This window comes from Zootoca vivipara, chromosome 3, assembly GCF_963506605.1.
Source record: "Zootoca vivipara chromosome 3, rZooViv1.1, whole genome shotgun sequence".
In the NCBI taxonomy this organism is placed as follows: Eukaryota; Metazoa; Chordata; class Lepidosauria; order Squamata; family Lacertidae; genus Zootoca; species Zootoca vivipara.
The window spans coordinates 50,669,640-50,692,856 of NC_083278.1; the positions used below are offsets into that span (position 1 = coordinate 50,669,640).

The following is a 23,217-nucleotide window of genomic DNA, read 5'->3' on the forward strand; positions in this document are numbered from 1 at the left end:
GGAGCAAAAGATGGGAAAGGTGGGGTGGCACAGCGCAGGCGAGTGAGCCCCCCCAGCTGTGACCCTACAGCGGCGGCGGCTCCCCCGCCCTCAACGCCCCTCTCTCAGCAGGGGCAGCAAGGGAGAGCGGCTGGGGGGGGGGCGCATTGGAAAGAAGGAAACAGCAGCCAATGCCCGGAGAGGGCAATGCACGCAGGGAGAGCGGAGAGCTGTGCCGCCCCCCAAGGTGGCTCCTTTCCTATTGCCTGGGGTGGAGGGTGGCGAGGAAGGGTTGCTGCCGCTGGGCTACTCCTGCCACCGGCAATCCGGCGCGAACGCCCCCACGCAGCTTCCTTTCAGCAGCCGCAACCACCGCCTTCGGGCACCGCCCCCCACTCCTCCTTTGCGGGCTTCTGCTGCTTCTGCCCGCTGAGGCTGAACTGGCTCCTGTCGGTGCACTTCCTCTCCCGGCCCAGGAGGAGTCTCAGTACCAACTCCTAATTTGGGGGGGGGTAGGTGGGGAAGGGGGCGATTCCCAGCCCGCGGCGCCAACGATCGCAGTGCAGCCTACCGGGAGGCAGAGCGCAGCAGTGGCTGCATTCACTTGCCAGCCACGTCTCCTTCACTTGCCAGCCCAGCAGAACTCTTAGGTAGGATAGGTTGCCGCCCGGCAGGGCTTTCCATTGGGAGGCGCGAAGGCTTTAGTGGGTGGGGATTGGTGCAGATGTAGGCAGGGCGGGCTGAGAGGAGGAGCTGCCGCCGAGGAGCCGCAGCACCAGCAGCGTTTCCTCCCCCCCCGTCAACAAGCGGGGCGCCGTGTATTTGCTTCCCTAGTCGGGCCCGCGGTTTGGCCTTCTAGGGGGGGCAGCTGCCCCTCCCTGCCCCATGGTGGGTACACCCATGAACAGAAGCATTCACTTCCGGGTTTGGGGCGTTCAGCTTCTGAATCATTCGGCAGCCGAGACGTTCGAAAACAGAGGTTTGACTGTATCCGGCTTGTAGTAGAGAACTGATGCAGCATGTGGTACATCATCTCTAAAGTTTTCAATATTAAATTACCTTAAACTCAAGTCTTCTCTCTGAATTGATTAGTTTTACTGATGGGTGGGATGCGGTGGAGTCCAAGGTAAGCCCATACAGCATACTATTTTCGTTTGCAGTTCTATTTCATTACTATTATTGTGTTTGTATAGTTCATGATAATATGAGTTTAAAGATTTCCATTTTCTGAAAGAAGCCTTCTTACCTCTCATAGCTTCCTTGACTTTGCTCATTAACCATGCTGGCATCCTCTTGGCTTTAGTAGTACCTTTCCTGTTTGCAGTATACATTCTATCCGAACTTCCATTATTGCAGACAATAACACTCTGATCATGTGTCTGTTACTATTTTAGGATTCATGATACTAATATTTGCTATTTAGCACTTGGCTATGATACTCCAGAAAACAGCAATATGATTGTTATGCTATATGATTCGTCTCCTCATTTTGTATTTTTATGTTGTAAACCACCTTGTGATCTTCAACTGAAGGGCAGTATACCATTTATGTAAATAAATAAATATTACTAATAATAGATTGCCTAGCTTTCTAAGGGCTGGTGTGTGTGTGTGTGTGTGTGTGTGTGTGTGTGTGTGTGTGTGTGTGTAAACTTGTTTAGTGCTTAACCCTCAACTGAACATGTGAATTGCCTCCTTTGAAAAGTACGGTGTTTGAAATAATGTGACATCCATCAAATAATGTGAAATTCATCAAAGAAAACGAGAAAGCCAGTTGCACATATAGCAATTTTAATCCATTCCATTTTAAATACCACAATAAATTTAATTTTCACAATAAATTAAATAGCCATATTCAGTTTACAAAATAGAATTACTTAGCGTGAAACCAGTATTTACAAACAATATACATTATGTACAGCAGGTTTCTCTTTGTCAACGTACAAGCATAGAAGAAAAAAAAAAGACTTCCTTTTCGACACATGATTGACATGCTACAAGTGCCAAGATGATCCATACAATAAAAACAATAGTGCAAACTCACCACAGGAAATTTGAAACAATGTTGATTGCATGAGAGAATTTCTTTTCAAACAAGAGGAAAAGAATTCCAATAGAACTCAGCATTATAAGGGATATATTTACACTGCAAACTTGTATTGGTTTTTTGCCAGTTTAATTAGTATGGTTCTCCCCCCACCCCATAAAAAATCCTGGAAATAGTAGTCAGGTGAGAATTCTGTATTACAGATCCCCTGCCCCTGGTCAAAGAAGTATAGTTACTTTAAAAGAGTGACTGTTAAACCAATATAAGCCTGAAGCATAGATTTACACCTTTAAAGGGTCAATATTCTTTTAGCAATATGTATCCATAATAGCCCATCTTAGACCTTTCAATGCAATTCTTGCAATGAATTCTACCATAATATTCTTCCTTCTCTCTAGATATGTTTGGTATTAAATTTTATGGAGCAAATAGAGTACTGACCCTTTGAACTGAGTAGCTGAGTTAATTTCTTTAAATGACACCTTCTCTTTTAATTGTATAGCATAAAACGATGCAATTATGCAGAGAGTAAATTTTACGTTATTCACTGCTCTGTAGAAAAATTGATCCCACCTTATATTTGGTCACACACTGCATATATACAAGTATGCATGAAAAAGGGTTACTTTGATAGCTGTGTATACGAAAAGTGCATATTTTTTTTACTCTAATAGAGACACGGTGGCATATCTCCAGGTGCAACACACAGTGTTGTATGAAATTTACTTTAGGGCCAGTTAAATGTCCTCCCTGTGATCTGGTAAAATTTCTGATTAAAAGGGTGAAAGAACTTGCGCAATTTGGTAATGACAGAGGAGTCCACCTCCGGATGGATGCGTCCTTTGCTTCCCGCCAGGCACTTGTTAAAGACAATGTTAAACCGCAAGCAATAAAACCCTCTGGTGGCATTGAAATATAAATTATATTGACTTATCCTTGGAGGAAGATTTAAGAACTTCTCTACCAGCTGGAGTTCTGGCAGTGGTTCTGTAATGAGACGATCGCCATCGACAATATGAAACTGCTCTATGGGAAAGTATTTTAACCACCTCTCCAAATGTTTTGTGTAGATGCTCGTTCTTACTGCCTTGTATTTAGTGTTCACCTCACAGGTATTAGGATCAATGGCCAGCTTTTCAAATTTGTAGTAGGTTTTGTTTTTCCTTTCTTTCCCCTCCAGCACCTGAGTGTAATCAGAAATAGCTCTTGTTGTGGGTTCCCTGACAATGATCAGCAATTTGATGGAGGAGTTCATTTTATAAATCCTTTCAGGTACCTCCTCTGTGATAAAGTATGCTGGACTTTTCTCAATGGTTATCTGATGAGGATAAGAAAATGGCATTTTTTTCCTGTACCACTCGATGCCCTTGGCGTAGTTCTCATCGTTATCAAAGAAGTGGATTTCTTGAGAAGCTTTGACCACTGCTGGGTGGAGGTTCAGCATTTCCAGCAGTGCCCGAGTTCCACCCTTTCTCACCCCAATTATTATGGCCTTGGGAATCTGTTGGACCAGACTGTGAAGTCGAATTTGCTCCTTGCTGGCATTGCCCTTCCGGAACTCATGTAGCAACCCACGCTTAAACTGTAGAGCTCGGAGTGGAATTTCATCTTGGCCATGGAGTCCAAATCGACCATCGATAGGGCATATGGGCTGCAGTCTGCAATTCCAAAAAGAGGCGAAATAGGAGTTATTAACAGTGAAATGTTACACAATTGCTCAGAAGTTAATGGTGCTTTCTCTAAGGTGAGTGGATATTGGATTTCAACATAAAGGTAACAAGAGACATCATTTATGCAACTGAGATGATTTGCAACAGCCTTATTAACTTGCTAAGATGTAGACAATTGCTAACATGGTAAGAGCTGAATTGACAGTAAACTAGATGGCAATAGAACAGATATTACAGAAAACAGTTCACCATGCTGTTGCTTCATCCACTCCAGGAAGCGTCACACTGATACACTGATAAACACTGTGTTTCCGATGAAGCATGTAGTTGCCACTGCTTCTATGTGTGGATGTTTCCAAATGGTTGCGTATTGTGGGATCGATGCATGCAAGCTTTTTACAGTGTCCCCACAACTTCAATGCCATCGAAATGCTAGCCCATATAGTCTCTCTCCTTTAATCTGGATTTAACTCTTCTGTGGAAAATATGATACATTGAAAATCCTTGTTGTCAATCTTGGCATCTGAACGGCCTGTTTGCAGTATTAAGCCATAACCTGGTAACATCCTCAATCAGGAGCTTGGGCCTTCATGATACACATTAAACCGTATGCTTGTTGTGTACACCCACATGCACAGTTTTAAGCCTACACTGGAATCCAAGTGCTTTGCTACATAAATGGAAGCCACTTTTGACTGAACAAGGCAATGTTGCTGATTTTCTTTCCCACCTCTGCCTATTGCCTTGAATTTAAATGCTCCTACTGGAATTTTCATTCTTACAACAACCCCTTCCAAAAGGAAATTGTTTTTTTAATTAACTTCTAAGGAAATCAATGCTAAAGAATTTTGAGCAACTGCCTGTGTCCTTGTGAACCAAGAGACGTATCTAGAGCAGCCCTTTCAGATAGGATAGCCATTCCTTGCATGAAATACGTGAATGGAAACTTTGGTGCAAGTGGGAAGTATTTTCATCACACAACTGCAGCCTGTAGATAAAACGGATGCAAAGTGATCATTGCATGTCTGAAGCCAGTTGACCCATGTGGTGAGCCACAGGACTGTGATTTAGAGCATCTCCCTGAGCTATGAGCAGTAGTATCAGCTTCTGTACCACCTAGAGAGGAAGGGTTATAAAAGACTTCCTGTTTGGGCTAAGGCTTTGCCTGAGCAGCAACTGGCTTTGGCATATATTTGTGTGTCCTTTTGCTCTGACTCTCTAGCACAGGCACCCCCAAACTTCGGCCCTCCAGATGTTTTGGACTACAATTCCCATCTTCCCCAACCACTGGTTCTGTTAGCTAGGGATCAAGGGAGTTGTAGGCCAAAACCTCTGGAGGGCCGCAATATGGGGATGCCTGCTCTAGCACAACTCCTTCCTCCAGCTTCTCTGACTGTTGTCTACTCCCAGGTTCTGACACCACAGCAGCTATCACTTTTAATAGCTCCAGGAGGTGGGGAAAGAAAAGCAGCAACCGTGAGTGAATCCCAAGGTGTTAGTTTTCCTACACTTAGAATGGCGTGACTGCAGATCAAGGAGCCTATTGAGACACGCAGACTTTTGCAGCAACACTAGTGAATAAAAGCCCCTCACAGCTTGGTAAAAACAGGAGATATTGGAATAAACCCTTCATGCCATTAGCAATAATTATATATGGATCCTGTATCATTCACTACTGCATGAGTTCAAGGAGTCAAGTACTGTGTCTGGATAATTTTATGACCATTAATAACATTTGTAGCTGTGCAAGCTTAGATTGGTGATAAGGTTAATTAAATTTCATGCCTCAGGGCACAGGACAAATTTCTGCAGGAGTCAAGAAGGAATATTCACCCCCATACATGAAACTGCATAATTGGCCATGGTCATTATGCATATCGTTAAGGTATGAAATTTTGCTGGTGGATGGTGGGATAATGCCAGCCTAGGCATATATGATCCTTCCTTTCTCAGTATATGCAGGACTTCATTTTCAAATAAGAAACTGGAGAACTAAATTGTGACAAGTGGCAGAATATGGAAAATTTGTCTCTTCCTGGGTGAAAGGATGCATAGGATTTATCAGTGGGTGGATCTTTTCGGTGGTATTTAGGTCTGCATTTGTTCTCACAAGCTCAGTTTTGTACATCTGTCCTGTTGCTTTAGGAAATCATTCTCAGGCAGATCCTCTTCACCCAGTGTATCCAGCTTCAACACACACACAAACACACACAGCTAATTAACATAGTGAAAATCCCTCGTCCCTGCAGCAATCTTTCAAGTGCGATAGGATTCCAAGCTTGACAAGCTAACTCTGCAGGCTCATGCATAATTTTAACTACCACAGTAGCACATTAATTGCCCACTCATAAATTTCAGAAAGGAAGATGCATAAATACATCATAACTGTTTGTCGAGACTCGAGGTCAATCCGCAGATGCACACACAGACAGAAATGAACTGCTGTAATGACATTTTTACTGTTTGCTGCTTTAGTTTCCTCCTGAAAACAACTGCCAATGTGCATGGAATACAAATGGAAAAAGGCAGAATGCGTTGGCTTAGGCAAGCTGAAACTTTTAAGTTTACCCAAACCCTCCTCCACCCTTAAAAATAAAGGAAATAACAATGAAAATCAATACTGCAGCAGATTGTATTTCTAGATCTTAGTAGTAAGACAAAGGGCTGGAAACCTATTCAATTATTTCCAAAGTCTAAGAGGAAGTTGTGGGGGGGAAACCTCAGCTAAAGCCATTTAGGATTATGAATGTCACCCACATGTGCTAATTTAATGACTTACCTATCCAAGCTCCCAACTCTGGCAACTAGATATAGGAGACTTCCAATAGCAAGGCTGCCTAGCACAAGGAGCTTCTGTCTCAGCAACGCCTGCTGTTTGAATAGCATGGCCCTCCATCAATCTTCAGGACTTCTTCAGTCTGCAGGGAGCAGAATACATAAACCACTCATGAGCAAGTGGCAATATACAGGCTAATGTTTATTAACAGGCAGTCAATCAATTCCTACAAGTGATTAACCCACACTTGCATCTTTCTCTCCCTCCCTCCCTCTCTCACTCACAAGAAAAGCGGACAATGTGTTTGGGCAGTGCTTCTGAATTGTAGCACTACCAAATTCAGGGGTTCTTGGATCTTGAGTCCTTGAACATTCAGCAGAATGGAGATAGAGGTGGGTGCAATGTAAGCATGTCAGTTTCACCTGAATAATGTTGGATACAGATACTGAAAAGGATGGAACATTCTTTTTTGCAAACTCATTCACTAGCAGTTTTCTGACATCCACATGCTGAAAGGGAGGGGAACGGGAATGAAAGTGTGTAAGCAAGGTTTACAACAGTCGCTTCCTTGGGGGGGGGGGAATCAGATAGAAATGAAGGAACCTGGCTACACACTCTCATGCTCCTGTTTCCCTGCCTCTGGGTGTCTTTTCTTTGGGGGTAAACCAGATGTTGCAATGGCACAGTTTGTGTGAATATGTGGGCTGTGCCAAACTAATATGATATTGTGTGATTTGTAACAGAGCATGGATTGGCAGGAGAAGCTGCTGAACCACCTGTTTCCCTGAAACCACTTGTACAGAGCCTCTTATACTTTCAGTTAAGATTTCCCATTTCAAAACCCTGGTGGATGTTCTCTGAGAAGGCTAGAAGAAACAGGAGGGGCTTTGTGGGGTAGGGAAGCATTGGGGTGGGGAGGAGAGAGAATGGTTTAGGACTCCACTTATCCTGCACTTTTTATCCCACCCAACCCCATGGTTAAATGCTAAATTCAGCAGTGACCCAAATGTAAACAATGGCTCGCCCATCATAACATCTAGTTTGCTCCTTTGCTAGATGGAAAAACCAAACAGGTAGGACTGCAAACTCAGAAAAACATGAGCTGGGTTTAGAAAAGGGACATGGAATAGAATGGAAAAGTCTGTCAAATAGCTGGCTCTTCAGATGATACAATCTTTGAGTAAAGACTACATCTGGCAAGAGAGCAAGATCGTACATCCCCATGCCTCTTGCCACATACGGTATTACTTCTGGGCCCACTCATAGGTGTGTTTTGACCAGTTAGTTGACAAGGAATGCATGCAGGCCTACAGTATATGCAAAGATCTTTTGTAAACATTACAGTCAAGGAGACAAGTATGGTGGGAACAAAAGTGAGATAGACATGACCAGTGCATAGGACATGCAGAGATCATATTGTTCTTCCACTGTGTGCAGTCTATTGCCTAAATAGTTCTATGGAAAATTTCTTCAGCACGGGTCACCAAACCTCTTGCAGAACCTAAGTGGGTATTATTTCAGTTATTCAGGGTTACTTACAGTGCTGAATTCTTGTTTCTAATGAACATGTGAACTAACTCTAGGCAACCATAGTCTTGAATATTTTAATCTAAAGAGACAGATCACACCCCAAGCTTTATTTTGGTCTGAAACACTGTGGGGTTTGCTTTTGGTTTGCAATAAAATCCAAGGCCCTGTCTTGAAAGATGCATGGAGGAAAAGTGGCACACTTCCCTTGAACAACTAAGTAGACACGGATTTTAAGGGATTTTCACAAAGCTGTACAATACACCTTGGACAAAGCTAGGATTTGAACTTGGTTCTCAAGAATTCTAGTTTGAGCATTAGCCACAAGATCATACTCTCTTTTTTATTTCTCTTCCTACAGTTTTTTTTTAAAATCCCTTGCATGTTTTTTGCTGAAATAGGTGAATTTTTTTCCTTTGAGATTTTTAGTAGTGAAGATATACCATTGCCAAAAATTATGATTTGCACGGAGAACATTACAAAAAAACACATGACAGCTTGAAATGTGTGTGCCTCTATAATCCTAATTATTTTAATTAAATTCTTTAATTTAAAAAATGGTTGTTACAATGGTATTAAGGGCAGCGGATATTTACAGTTTTATAGCTTTTAATCTAATACTACTGATATGAACACAACACAAAAGTTACAATTTTGGAGGAGATGGTTCTGATTTGAGTTCTCAAGACTACAGTCCTATAGAAATTTAACTGAACTTAACAGGACTTACTGCAGAGTAGGCATGCACAAGATGGGCATGTAACAGAATTTGTCTCTTATTTTTATTTTGCATGTTGGTCCTTACCAACTATTCTAGTGAGTGAAAGATGCTTGTGTATTTTTAAAATGGGAGTTAATGTAAAAAAAAAATCAATACATTCTAGTAAGTTAGATATAAAATAATAAATGTATCTTTCAGTCTGTGTTTAAGTCTTAAACTGCTATAACAATTTAAGTTTGTTTTACGTTCTTTTGTTATATTGTATTGTGCCACATTTTAAAACCAATATCCTGAGAACCAGCTGACAGGGAGGTTGTCTATAAATAAAAGGCTTAAATCATTTTTGACTCAAGAAAGGCCCTATATCAAGCAAGGCAATGTTTTGCATGTGTAGAATACCTTGATTCTGTGGGTGGTTGGTTGTTATAGAAAAATGTGTGATACATACAATCATTTGCCTTGTATCAAATGCCTAACTCTTAGTAGCTTGGTCAGTATTCAAGGAATGCACTGTGTATTAGAAGCAAGAAGCATATCAAATTATAGAGGGGCTATTAAAGTACGAAGTGGGGGATCATAAGGATATGAAGGTCTGAAGTAGAGGATATAAAGTGCGACACAAAATTTGAAAATAAAAAACCGGTTGAAGGGATGGAAGGAAGTCACGAGCTCAGTAGAGCAAAGAATTATTTGTTTTGTTATTGGTATGCTGAAATATTGTGTTAAAAAAGGAAATTAATAAAAATTATATTAAAAAAATAAAGTATGACGCGGGGAATGTCTGGCCAAGGTAGGCATCTGAGAAGCTGTATGAGTAATCTGCTGCAATCTTCAAGGGGGTTGGAAAATTTTCTACACCTGAGCTCTTTTCTTATTAGGGTGATAATTTTGAAAAATGTTGCAAACTGCTGTGTAAGAACAAGACAATGAGGAAAGGCATTATGAAACGGTGAAATAATAATTTATCAGTCCCATATGGTATTTTTCTTTTAAAAAACAAAACCTGAAATAAGAAATTGCATGTTTCTGTACCTTAAATTATACAAGATGGCTATCAAGTATCTAGTGTAACACCAATGGACTTTATATCCTCAATAAATATTTCACAGGCAACCCAGGAAACTATAGGGCTAAACTGAAACCACTGAAAAGAATCACTTTTGCGGTTGTGTGTGTGCGTTCATGTGCGTGTAAAACTTTCCTGCCTTGTTGCCTATAGGAAGGACTTCTTCACTACAGATAGGCAGGTGAGTAGTCTATTCAGAAGCCTGGAGAGATGCAATAAATATGTGAGTCACTTGTATGCATGGTTAACCCTATATTTTCTTCTTTTGCAGTCTGAGTAGTATAGCTTGATTAAAATACAGCTCCTTTATCCTTTCTCATTTTTGTAACTGCATCTCATTTGGTAATGAGTGGTTGTTGCAGATACGGTAGGATCAGCATGGCATTTTGGCCAAGTTGAATGCCAAAGTTGGCGCAGCAACATTTGTGCCTTATATGCCACTTCCCCTCTCCTCCCAACACGTTTTTCTTTCCTTGGCAGTGATATGCCTCAGACAATCAGGTAGTGTGATTGTTTCAGATTAATTAAAATCTGGGAGCCATTTCAGTCTCACTTTCCTTGGTAGTATTTTAAAGAAACAGACGTGCGGAATTCAATAAGACTTGGAAATGTTAATATATGTTGAATTCACTGAGGAGGAAGCTAACACCAAAATCATTCATGCTGGAAATGTGTTTTAATGCTACATTACAACTGCAGCAATAGCTATGTGGATTCTCCTGATATTACTTTGTCAGCACACAAATGGTCACATTGCATGGTCCTAGAAGGGACAAAACAAGAATACTTACCATCTGTATAAGAATTACAAGCATATGGGATGTTTGCTAGCAGAAATCTAACTTCTTATTTTCAGAGGGAATGATCTCATGAAATAAGAGAATTAACAGGGCACCAGTAGAGCAATAAAGACTAGTATTGCTAGGTTGGCACAGGGAGGGAAGACATCGCTCACCTGCATTCTGAATACTGAGCATCACTGTCTCTTCCTGAGAGCGAAAGGAGCATGGCAGCAGAGCCAGTCAGACACTCCTGGCACCACAGCTGTACTCAGGTGCTGAACTCCTGGCACCTCACCACTCACCTTCTCAGGAACTGACAGCAATGTTTGAGGTTTGGAAGGCAGGTCAGTAATGTCCCACTTTCCACCTGCTTTTGTGGCCTGGCTCTTTGGCAAGTGGTTGGGCCTCTTACACTCCCTTTTCAGAAACTGGTATTTGATTGTGCAATTTTCTCTCTCCACAGCATCTATTTTAAATGAACTAAGAAGTTTTGTACTGTTCAAAATACGTTTATGTCCTACAAACTATTCCAGAAATAACTGCCTGCTAATACTGTGGCTATTTGAGGAAGTCAAGATCCTCTACGCCAACCTTAAGAGTCTCTGAGCCAATCAGGGTAGCAGGATGACAGGCAAGAAGAGGGTAGAAGGTGCCAATTGGGATCCAAAGGTTTACATTTAGGAGCAGGAGGGTCACAAAGTCCAGGGGGCAGGTTCGTGAGTAGCACAGGCAGCAGCAGGGACTGCAAGCAAGCAAGCGACTGCAAGGACTCTATTCCTCATGCTTATGAATAATTTGAAATGCTTGGTATTCTGTCTTGGAGCTGCAAACCGTGATGTTATTGGATGGCAGTTTTAGTCTATTGGCTCTTCAGATAGGTACCTCTAGGGAGATGGATAGCCTTAGGTGGTTGACTAGATAGGGATAAGATGTGAAATTGAAGCACAAGATACAAAGATTTCTAGAAACAGTGGCTCTGCCAATTTGCCAAATAAATCACAGGAACTGGAAAGAAGCAGGTAGGTAGCCGTGTTGGTCTGCCGTAGTCGAAACAAAATAAAAAAAACAATCCTTCCAGTAGCACCTTAGAGACCAACTAAGTTTGTTATTGGTATGAGCTTCATCTAAAGAAGTGTGCATGCACATGAAAGCTCATACCAATAACAAACTTAGTTGGTCTCTAAGGTGCTACTGGAAGGAATTTTTTTTTATTATTTTGGAAAGAAGCAGTAAGACCTGAGTTGTGCAGCCCACAGCCATTGACAGCTCCCTAGCAATATCTATGAGCAAAAAACCCTCTGGCTTTATTTTATCAAATGGTTTGTTGCACCATCCAACATAGCCTGGGCTGCTGTGATGTCATGGGATGATCATGGAACAGTCTTATTATGCAAATGTAGCCGTGGACAATCCTTCTAAAGTGTACAGGAATCACTTAAATATCAGCTCTAGAAAAACCAATCACATAAGAATGAAGTGTTCTTTTCTCCTGTCCATTTGTTGGGTTTAACATTTGGAATGTATGGGGGTTCTAGACAGAACTGACACCCTATAGTGCAAAAATCGAAGTGAAAAGAAAACCATCTCATTCAGATTTATCAAGTGGCTCGTACTGTTTTCTCTCTTTGTTTCATTCTTTAAGCATGACATAAGAATTGTTGTGAATAAAAAGGGTGTAAGTTTATAAATTATACACAGCTATAGAGCTTATTACTGATCTGCGCTCATCCTCTTGAGAATCACTGCAGGAAATGCTTTGAGCAAATTCCAAATTTTGAAATAGGTTCTCCATTTCTGTATCTCATTCAGCTTTTGATATTGGGCATACATTATTTATCATAGCTCACCACTCTTTCGTCAGCTTGAGCTGTCCTCTGGCACCATGTCGGCAGAATGATGTTCATTTTGCATTTGCAATTACCAAACTTAAAAGAAAGTCAGTTAATCCTGCCTCTGTTAAGCTCTCTCATTTAACAGATTGTTAAGGGCTGAGATGTGAACAGAATACCACTGTGACCCAGAATCCTAATTATTCTTTTAATCTTGCCATTTCAGTGGAATATGTAAGTATATGTTTATATAAGAAATACTGCCTTTTCTTCTAAAGAAGGGGATAAAAGGTTTTTGCTCCCCCCAACACCACATCATAAAATTGTCATTAGAGCCCCAGTGAATTATACGCTGTTCTACCAATTCCAGAGTAGTTTCAGCTATCAAACAGTTTAAGACAATCTCCTTGAAAGTAATTCCAGTGCAGTTCCATTAGGAGTGTCCCAGCAGAATGTGCACGGCCCTGCTTCTCAATTACCTCACCTTGAGAAGTGTGAAAGAACCACCTAGTCAGTTCTCTCCCAATAAATAAAATATATGCCTGAGAAAATCCTGTTTTTTTCTGGTTGACTTCCTCTCCTGTTAGTCCCATGCTGCGCTTGTCTCATCCTTCTGCCCTTTGCTCTGCCTGGTGACTGACACTGAAGTAAGTGCTGGCTACCAAAAGGCCTCTGGAGATCAAAAAAGGCTTTTATTTTGCACATGAAGATGCTGGCATTTGTTTCAAGAGAGATCCAACCCAGTTCGCAGCTGACAACTGAAGTGATTTGTTTACTCCTCGACAAATGTCAGATTCGAGACATTAGTTCCTCTTCTTGTCTCTGGCACATCCCAATCTAAAGTCATTTACAAGAGTAGAAACAGATGGTTTGGGGTGGCAAGTGTTGGAAGTGACCATGAACAGCATGATCTGTGGTTGACCCTGGACCAACTAGCTCAAAACATACATTGGGATCCAACTAAGCAAAATGAACGAAGCTGCCTTATAGCAAATCAGAGTAGGAGCAGGGATGTAGCTCAGTGCTAGAGCATCTGCTTTGCATGCTAAAGGTCTCAGGTTCAATCCCCATCACTTCTAGGTAGGACTGCAAAAGACCCCTGTCTGAAATCCTAGAAAGTTGCTGTCAATCACTGTAGACAGTTCTGAGCTATATAGATACAGTAACTGCTCTCACTGTACCGGTATTTAAGGCAGCTTCTAAAGTTCCTGCTATTTGTTCATATAATCAAGTATTATCTGCTCTGACTAAGAGTGGTTTTTAGGCTCTAAGGCAGAGGTCTTTTACATCCCCTGCTGCTATGTTTGTTAATCACCTCAAGACTAATGTGAAAAGCAATTAACAACAACAACAACATGTGGCCATCTTAAATGAAAATGTCAAGAATTGAACCGATCACCTTCTCTTTTCATTGCATTCTGCTCTACCAATTACCTAGGGTCCCTCCCACACTCATGCCAATCAGTGGTGCAGCATGTTATGCATAGTTTTTCAATTCACAGTTCTTCTGTCCTCAACTCTCTTCTTTTCATGCTTTCCTCAGCATTATTGCACTGGCTAATGAGAATGCATGGCCTGACACACAAGTCCAACTTGGTGCAAGTGGTTCAAAGTTCATGCCACTGGAGCACACACTGGCACAACACACATTGAATTATCATTATCATATAAGCAGGTAGGACAAAGGCTATAAACTTCTAAAGCGAAAACCATATTCTCCAGTGTCAAGGCCGGATTAAGACCTTTTGAAGCCCTAAGTACTTAAAAGATTTTGGTGCCCCCATATATAACTAATTCAAAATATAAACGTTAATAAACGTTAAATAAAATTTTGTTTTTTTAAGTAAAGCAAATCCCACAGTAAGATGGAAAATAATGTCTATATTTATATACTTCATTTGACAAATTTTATCCAACATTTTTAATTGCAAAGTCTTTGATCAGATCCTCAAAGCTAATCTTACATAACACATCTCCTTCTAAATTTAGTGGAGATAAGGTATCCAGGCCAGCCTGCCTCGTGGCATACTTGTTCTGTTGGGGGTTTTCATATACTTCAACTGAGAAAATTAATGCTCAGCTGAACAATTTGTGACCTTTAATGTTAAAAACCCGGCGATGGAACATTTATGTGGTGCCCCCTTTCCTTTGATGCCCTGAGCACATGCTCATTTTGCTTAATGGTTAATCCAGCCCTGTCCATTGTCTTAATTTTACATTAATGGAGCACATTGACTGAGGTATATTGATTTCAGTGGGCTTACTCTGTGTATGACTAGCACTGGATATCACTCACTGTACATATACCAGCAGCAGTTTCTCTTTTAGTAATCCCTGCCATCACATCAAATCTCCAAATGTGTAAACTCAGCAAGTTTAAGTAGTAGTGGAAATTCTGTGCTAACAGCTCCCGAGAAGAAATTACAAGGAATAATATAGGTGCATGCCTAGACAATCTGGGTCTAATCCCTCTTGATCACAATCTGTTATCTATAATCAGATAATAAAAACTTGAGAAATAGCACAGCCTGCAAATTACAGTTCGTAGCATTTCATTTTCTTGCTTTAAATGAATTTAAAGAAATACTATATTATTGTAAACAAATGATATTTCATGGTTAAGCTACCTTTAATTGAGTTACACAATTTATTGGGGGGAGGGGAATCTTCACTTCATTGTTTAAGTCAGGAGATGCATATTTTCAGCCTTGTTGCATTCCTGACTGGAGCTGTCCTTTTTAGCAGAGTGCCAATTAAGATCTAGTTAAAATGTGTACTTTAAAACCTGTACCATGTTTAACTAATAATGGGGCCAATTAATTCATTAATGCTTTCAGCTCAAACCAAGAAGGATCTGAATGCAGTCATTCTGAATTAGTGAGCTTTTACCATTAGGAGAACGCCAGTGACTAAAATGTTTTGCCCAGCAGCATTTTATATATAAACTAAATTGTGAAATCGCTTGCACTTTCATGCATCTCTTAGGTTTAACATTGCATTAAAGCACTAACGAAAAGGTTGCCAGCAGTGAAATTGCCATTGTTCCTTTTCTATGTACAGGGTTGGATGCAAAAATTACATAAGGAGAACAGCTGTTAAGCTTAGCCTTTGAACAAACAGATGATAATGCAATTGAGCCAGCTTTCAGCAAAGAGAGGTCACTCCACACTCATGCTTTTAGACCAAAATATGGATAAGTGGACTTATTCAGTATTGGAATTCCAGTGTGCACATGATATGCTACTTTAATATGTGTTCCTATAGGTTTCCTAGATGCTTGTTGCTTTTGTGCTGCCTGTATCAGTGTGAAGTTAAAGGAATTTGAGATAACTGGATGACTTCCTCCTGCATATTGCTCTTCTCTGTATAGGCTGCATATCAGCCTGGGCAGCCCCAAATCATTCAACTCCAATTTCCTTCCTCTCCTTGGGGATAAGACTGCTGTCTCACTGCCAAGAAGAATTGACCACAACTGCCTCTCCCTGCCAGCTACTGCAACTGATTGCACTGAATCCTCAGCTGGGACTGGGAATGCACTGAACTGAGCCCAACCGGAATAGCTGTTTTCAGTGTATGATGACAGATCTGATTGAAATTCGCAATGAGAGTGTAATTCATTTTCTCTCTCCCCCTCTCCCCTTACCCCACCACCCAAACTACCTTACAGAATAGCACAGCCAAAGTCAACATAACTTACATTTCCAATGTACTTAGTACTCCAGGTCATTTTTAAACCGGTGGGTCCTATCGTAGTGGCTTGTCTTTTCTACGAACTGTGCCCACTTGGTTATGGCTAAGCAAAGATATGACAAGAGGACCCCAGAATGGGTTTGATCCATAGAACCATGTGGGGAGGCCTGCTGGCAGGACAGGAATTTCCTGCCACCCTCATGCTGCATCCTGTTGCCTTCTTATAGGATTCTCAGGAATGATATGGGATGTCATGCAGCTAGAAGGGTTCAGTGAAAATTAAGGACATCCTTGTGCAAGCAAAGGATGCTACCATTCACAACTCATGTCACTTCCAGACTACCTGTTTATTGAGTATTCATCTTTACTTTGTTTTCAGGGAGATTAGAGGATGCTGGCAATTTAATGAGCATCCATTTTGTTTACAGGGATGCTAGACTACGTTGCATCAAAGCAAGTGGCATTGGACCTGGGAATCTTTTGGGGAAGGAGGTTTGTTGCACAAGGCCTCCCAATCAACTATAACTGTGCAAGCTGAATTTGCCAGTGTGTGACCAAATCCCACTTGAAAATAGTGACAGTCTGGAAGCTTATTTGTCTTGTGTTTAGTACTGTGTCCCTACACAGTTTCCCGTGCCCTACATTTGAAACTCACAAATTTAGCCATTAAAAATGATGGTAATGATGATGATAATTTATTTATACCCCACCCATCTGGCTGTGTTTCCCCAGCCACTCTGGGCAGCTTCCAACAAAATATTAAAATACAATAGTCTGTTAAACATTAAAAGCTTCCTAAACAGGGCTGCTTTCAGGTGTCTTCTAAAAGTCTGGTAGTTTTCTCTCTGACATCTGGTGGGAGGGCGTTCCACAGGGCAGGTGCCACTACTGAGAAGGCCCTCTGCCTGGTTCCCTGTAACTTGGCTTCTCACAGCGAGGGAACCACCAGAAGGCCCTCGGCACTGGACCTCAGTGTACGGGCAGAAAAATGGGGTTGGAGATGCTCCTTCAGGTATACTGGTCCGAGGCCAGTATAAGCATTATCCACTAAAAAAGTGAGTTTTCTTTTACCAATGTCTCTTTATAAATTACTTTAATGCCACAAGTAGTCAAGCTTCATGCAAGATGCTAGCCCCCATGCAGATAAAGTAGTTGGACTTAAGTCCCACTAGAATCCATGGTTTTAAACGAGTTGTGGCAAATGGTTCCAAACCCTCTTTGTCCTTGTTGTTGTTGTTGTTGTTTAGTCGTTTAGTCGTGTCCGACTCTTCGTGACCCCATGGACCATAGCACGCCAGGCACTCCTGTCTTGCACTGCCTCCCGCAGTTTGGTCAAACTCATGTTCGTAGCTTCGAGAACACTGTTCAACCATCTTGTCCTCTGTCGTCCCCTTCTCCTAGTGCCCTCAATCTTTCCCAACATCAGGGTCTTTTCCAAGGATTCTTCTCTTCTCATGAGGTGGCCAAAGTATTGGAGCCTCAGCTTCACGATCTGTCCTTCCAGGGAGCACTCAGGGCTGATTTCCTTAAGAATGGATAGGTTTGATCTTCTTGCAGTCCATGGGACTCTCAAGAGTCTCCTCCAGCACCATAATTCAAAAGCATCAATTCTTCGGCGATCAGCCTTCTTTATGGTCCAGCTCTCACTTCCATACATCACTACTGGGAAAACCATAGCTTTAACTATACGGACCTTTGTCGGCAAAGTGATGTCTCTGCTTTTTAAGATGCTGTCTAGGTTTGTCATTGCTTTTCTCCCAAGAAGCAGGCGTCTTTTAATTTCGGGACTGCTGTCACCATCTGCAGTGATCAAGGAGCCCAAGAAAGTAAAATCTCTCACTGCCTCCATTTCTTCCCCTTCTATTTGCCAGGAGGTGATGGGACCAGTGGCCATGATCTTGGTTTTTTTGATGTTGAGCTTCAGACCATATTTTGCGCTCTCCTCTTTCACCCTCATTAAAAGGTTCTTTAATTCCTCCTCGCTTTCTGCCATCAAGGTTGTGTCATCTGCATATCTGAGGTTGTTGATATTTCTTCCGGCAATCTTAATTCTTTGTCCTTACCTAAGAGTAACTCACTTGAACTCAAGGAAAACTTCTGAAAAGACATGCAAAGAACTGCCCTGTTAAATGCAATTCATCTTGAATTGGGACCATCAACTAGCATCAATGCTAAAAACAGTGACAGATAATGCATGCTGTTTGCACCAAACGGAACACCTACATTTGGAAACTCTGCATCTACATATGGAAGTACACTTCCTGTTGATATTTAGATATGATTGACATAATTTTACAGGCATGGCTTATTAGTTTGCTTTGTAATCACATAAAATTCTGACAATGATTATCCCAATTGACTCAAAACATCCTTTGCATAGCAGAGTAAATAAATATGGTAGGAAGGCTTTTACTTCTCAAACGATTGCTCCAAGTCCCTAATGAGCACGCTAAGTTATTTCACAAGCTCTTCACTATTCTAAAACCTTTAATGATCCCATCATTATAATTTCCTGTTCCCCTTGCAGTAAAGGACATGGATAAATACAAGTCTCCCCAATGCTATAGCTGAAAACAACTTTAAGGAAAACTGCCAACAATTTCTGTATTGTATAAAATGCTTCATATTTTTTGATCAAATTTATTGTGCGTCAGGGTGGTATGGTGAGCAGAATGCTGAGTTGGGATACAAATGACCCTGGATTGAAACCTTTCTTAGCTTTAATGCCACTGGGTGGTCTTGAATAAATCACAGCCTCTCAGTGACTTAGCTCACAGCAATTGTAAAAACACACTCTGTACAGTGAAAAGTCTTATTCCAATTGAGAAATAATTACAATTGTATTTGGGGGCCGGGGCGGTCGCCGCCTCGTCACACAATTGTATTAACATCTCTACCGGAACCTGCTCAGTTTTGCAAATGTAGGGTATGGTATGGTTTCAAATTGGATGGGGGACTGCGTGTTGAGATTCCTACATTGCATGGATTTGGACCAGATGACACTTGAGGTCCCTTTCAACTCTAAAAGTTTATTATTCTAACTCTTCAAAACACTGAAGGCCCTACTGCACATTACTATCAGCATGATACTGAAAAGTTTCGCCCTAAAGCTGTAAGTTGCAAAAGGAAAACCAACTCCCATTAGTGCGTTGTTGCTGTTTTACTGTCAGTATTTGTTGAATAGGGGATAATCCCCATCACTGCACCCCCAAGGTCATGGCAGAGAAGAAAGCTTAAACTTTGTCTCATATTATCATTCTGCTCCAGATCTGACCAGGGAGAGCTTGCTTGGTTTTGGCTTTTTTGAAATCCCCAATATCACTTCATGTGACATATTTTATTCCACATATTTTATGTCACATGAAGTTCAAGAATGGTGAGTAGGCCCTCAATGAATGTGAAATGGTTGTGGGAAATCAGGAACATGTCTGCTGCCCCCATTCCCAAAGAGTATGTTTATTCAAAAGCCTTAACTGAGTTAGGAGTGAACATGGTGAGATCCTTGTTCCTTTCCTTCAAGTATTCACTGAACATCGCTTAGTGAACTTAATAGAAGATTGTTCCAGCTTTCTCATGTCAAAAGCAAATACTTAATTCATTTCCCCATGATTCCTTGCCCATGAAGCTTTTCTTCACAGCAGAAATATTTTCAATATACTATTTTGGAAATGTTTCCAGCTCTGTTGCAAAGCCCTTTCTATGGGTAATGCAAGAGAGCCGGATGAAAGAACGAGCAACACACTAAAAGCAAATCAGACTGTTAATTAGCTACTAGAATAGACCTCACTATTGGTTGGCCAGCACTTGGAAAGAATTCTATTGAAAACAAAGGGGGCTGGTTCTCACAAAGAGCCTTCCTGTTTTATAGATCTTGACAGTGCCTAATGGCTTTTAGGATTGGCTTCCATTTAATTCAAAACTCTGGGTGATAACCGAAGAGAATGACATATGCTTTTCCTAAAGAAGGGGATTATTAGTCTTTGTGTGCCTAATTACAAAAACGTTTGCTATCATATACCCCCAACTACTTCAATCTCCCAGGAATTGGTGGTGTGTAACAATGAAGCAAGGTTACTCTAGCGTCCAATTAAGCTTTTCTTGGAGGATTAATAAGTCATGTCTCATCAGTCCCATAACACCCAGAAGTGTTAATCTTCACCTCATCATTGTAATCTTAAAACAAAATTCTGCAGATCAAGAGTTGCTGAGTGTTAGAGTTAATTGCCCCATTAGAGCAATGCAGTCTTCAACCTCATGTCCAATAATAGACCATGTTATCCCCCAGGCTACATAGCACACATCAGCAGAAGAAGAGGCAAGTCAGTGTTGTAACTATTTATACCAATTCTATTTGTACCAATTCTCAGCGCTATTTGATCATCTTATTTCTCCTTTTGTTATAGTGCCACGACCAAAGCACTCTTTTCCACCTTGCTGATTTTAAAGAAGGCAGAGTGGCAGGGATAAATCAGTGGCAGGCTTTGGGCTCTCAGATTTTAGAGGCTTCCTGCGTGACACTAAAATTTGGCACCTCCTGCCTCTCACGCTCCATTCTAGATTGCTCCTGTGCCCTCTGTAGTACTGGTGCCCAGTGCAGCCCAACTGGTTGTGCTCCCCTAAACCCACCTCTGGATAGATTGGTACATCTGAAATGTGCACCTTTTTAAACCACTGACTGGTAAGAATTTTAGAATCCGTTTTTCTTGTTGGAGCCACATTCTCCCTGATGCAAGAGCTTTTCCAAGTAGAAAGAGTACATCAAAGCAGCAATATCAAATATTATTTAAGGAAAAAGCAAACTGACTTTTTTAGTGTACCTCGTGTTAAGAACTTAATTCGTTCCGGAGGTCTGTTCTTAACCTGAAACTGTTCTTAACCTGAAACACCACTTTAGCTAATGGGGGCCTCCCGCTGCTGCCGCCGCGCAATTTCTGTTCTCATTCTGAAGCAAAGTTCTTAACCCGAGGTACTATTTCTGGGTTAGCGGAGTCTGTAACCTGAAGCATATGTAACCTGAAGCGTATGTAACCCGAGGTACCACTGTACAGTGTAGATACTTTCATTCATGCAACAATTTGTTTCAGAGGTCCATTCTTAACCTGAAACCGTTCTTAATCTGAGGCACACTTTCACTAATGGGGCCTCCTGCTCACACCGCACCACCGGTGCATGATTTCCGTTCTCATCCTGGGGCAAAGTTCTCAACCTGAGGTACTACTTCTGGGTTAGCGGAGTTTGTAACCCAAAGTGTTTGTAACTCAAAGTGTTTGTAACCTGAGGTACCACTGTACATTTTTAATGTATTCTTGTATAGAAGAGAGAAAGTAAGTATTTTCAACACCTCCAAGTCTTTACTTGGAAATTGCACAGGTCATTTAGGGAAGCTTTTAATGTTTAATAGATTATTGTATTTAATTTTTTGTTGGAAGCCGCCCAGAGTGGCTGGGGAAACCTAGCCAGATGGGCGGGGTATAAATAATAAATTATATTATTATTATTATTATTATTATTATTACTATGGGGAAATGTTGTTGGAAGAAGGACACTGATAAGCTTTTGTACATGCTTGGCACATGTTGCACAAGCATGTGCTAATGCAACTGATTTCAGAGACTATAAATATAGAAGTGCATTGTTACTTGTCTGTTACTCATCTAAGAGGAGTTCACATTGAAACTTTGTTGTGATTTATCAACCTGATTCAGGCCATAATCCTATACCCACCTATATCTGGTAGTAAACACCACTGAATTTCACAGGACTTACTTCTGAGTAGATGTTAAAGAATTGTACCATGAGTTTCTATGGGGAACTCAAGATTTGTTCACATATTCCACATCTACCCAAGAGACTTCTCACTGATGTAGCTTAAATGGCGAAACCTCCTAAGCTTTAGCAGTAGCACTGTATTGTGACTCTTCACACCATTCTCTAGATATTCTTCAGGTGTTATTAAGATCAACTATCCAACAGGTATCAGGCATTTAGTACTGTAGTCCATATTTTTCTCATGCCTGAAAACTTCATAAAGATCTCTGGTAGCTTTTAGGTACTAATTCTCACCATAAAACAAAATTTTGCTTTTCACATGTATTTTTTGGGTGTCTCCAGATTTTTAAATAGCCCTTTATCCCCTTCAGAATTTTATTATCCCCTTTCCTTTTCACCAAACTCTTTTCTCATAGTACGAGCTGTTGATGCTAAGCACTGTGTCCACTTTACTTCAGTAAAAAGAGGAAATTTGATGCTTGGACATGTGTAGCCTTGTGGAAAAGGGTCTTATTTCACTCACTGACAAGCATAGTAGTATGTCTGGCAGGATTTCCCAGGGGACAACCTAGCTTAAAAAAAAAATCAATATTGACTCTTGACACATTTTCATTTACATCAGTGCATGACTTTCAGTCTGGGCACAAATCAATACCCAGCTTTTAACACTGCTCAACTAGTTTGTTCTATGTAAAAGAAGACTGATTTTACTGGAGTGGGTTGTTTTTTTCCATGGGGATACAGGCAGGTTATCCACCATTAACACATACTGATTCTTAGGAAGGAAGTTTGGCTTTGCCATTTCTTCTGTGAATGTTCAGAAGACCTCGAACTGTTGCATTAATCACATGGCATTTACTTGGCCGCAGCCACTTAAAATCAATTGACTTTGTACTTACAGTAGGCAAGGTTCTCACCACTGCTAAACATATGGGCAGCACTGTAAAACAACTTTGAATGTTGACTCTCTGTCTGCAGTTAGCTGGTTGTATGCAGGTCCTACTCTGTGAAGTTCAAAGCTTTTTCTGTATGCTATAATAAAATTTTAGAAATTAATATTTTCAGTAGCATAAAAAAAGCTTCATCGTGTGTCCTGAAGGATTTTGAAGGGCTTACCACTGTAGTTTTGTGAATTGGCCCTTAGAAAGAGGTGCTTAAAGCAGTCACTGCAGTGCCTATAGTGCAGTTCTATACATGTACTGTGTTTCTCATATTATAAGACACGTCTTATATTTATTTTTTCCTCAAAAAAACACACTATGGCTTATTTTCAAGGGATGTCTTATTTTTTTCCTCCTCCTCCTGCCGCGGCTGCCATTGCTGCTGCGCCTATCACTATGTCTTATTTTCGGGGTATGGCT

The 23,217-nt window shown here is 41.0% G+C and overlaps 1 protein-coding gene across 3 annotated transcripts in view; it reads right to left on the reverse strand.

The window, feature by feature from the left end:
• Nucleotides 1-1,761: 1,761 nt before the first annotated feature.
• The window catches only part of HS3ST5 (heparan sulfate-glucosamine 3-sulfotransferase 5), a 133,313-nt gene continuing 111,857 nt past the window's right edge, over nt 1,762-23,217 (reverse strand). For all 3 annotated transcript variants that reach the window (XM_035109117.2, XM_035109115.2, XM_035109116.2), the window contains exons 3-4: nt 6,476-6,614; nt 1,762-3,684 (exon numbers count right to left, since the gene is read on the reverse strand). In XM_035109117.2, the coding sequence (XP_034965008.1) occupies nt 2,754-3,684; nt 6,476-6,582 (1,038 nt within the window). In that variant the 5' untranslated portion in view covers nt 6,583-6,614 and the 3' untranslated portion in view covers nt 1,762-2,753. The remainder of the gene's footprint in view (nt 3,685-6,475; nt 6,615-23,217) is intronic.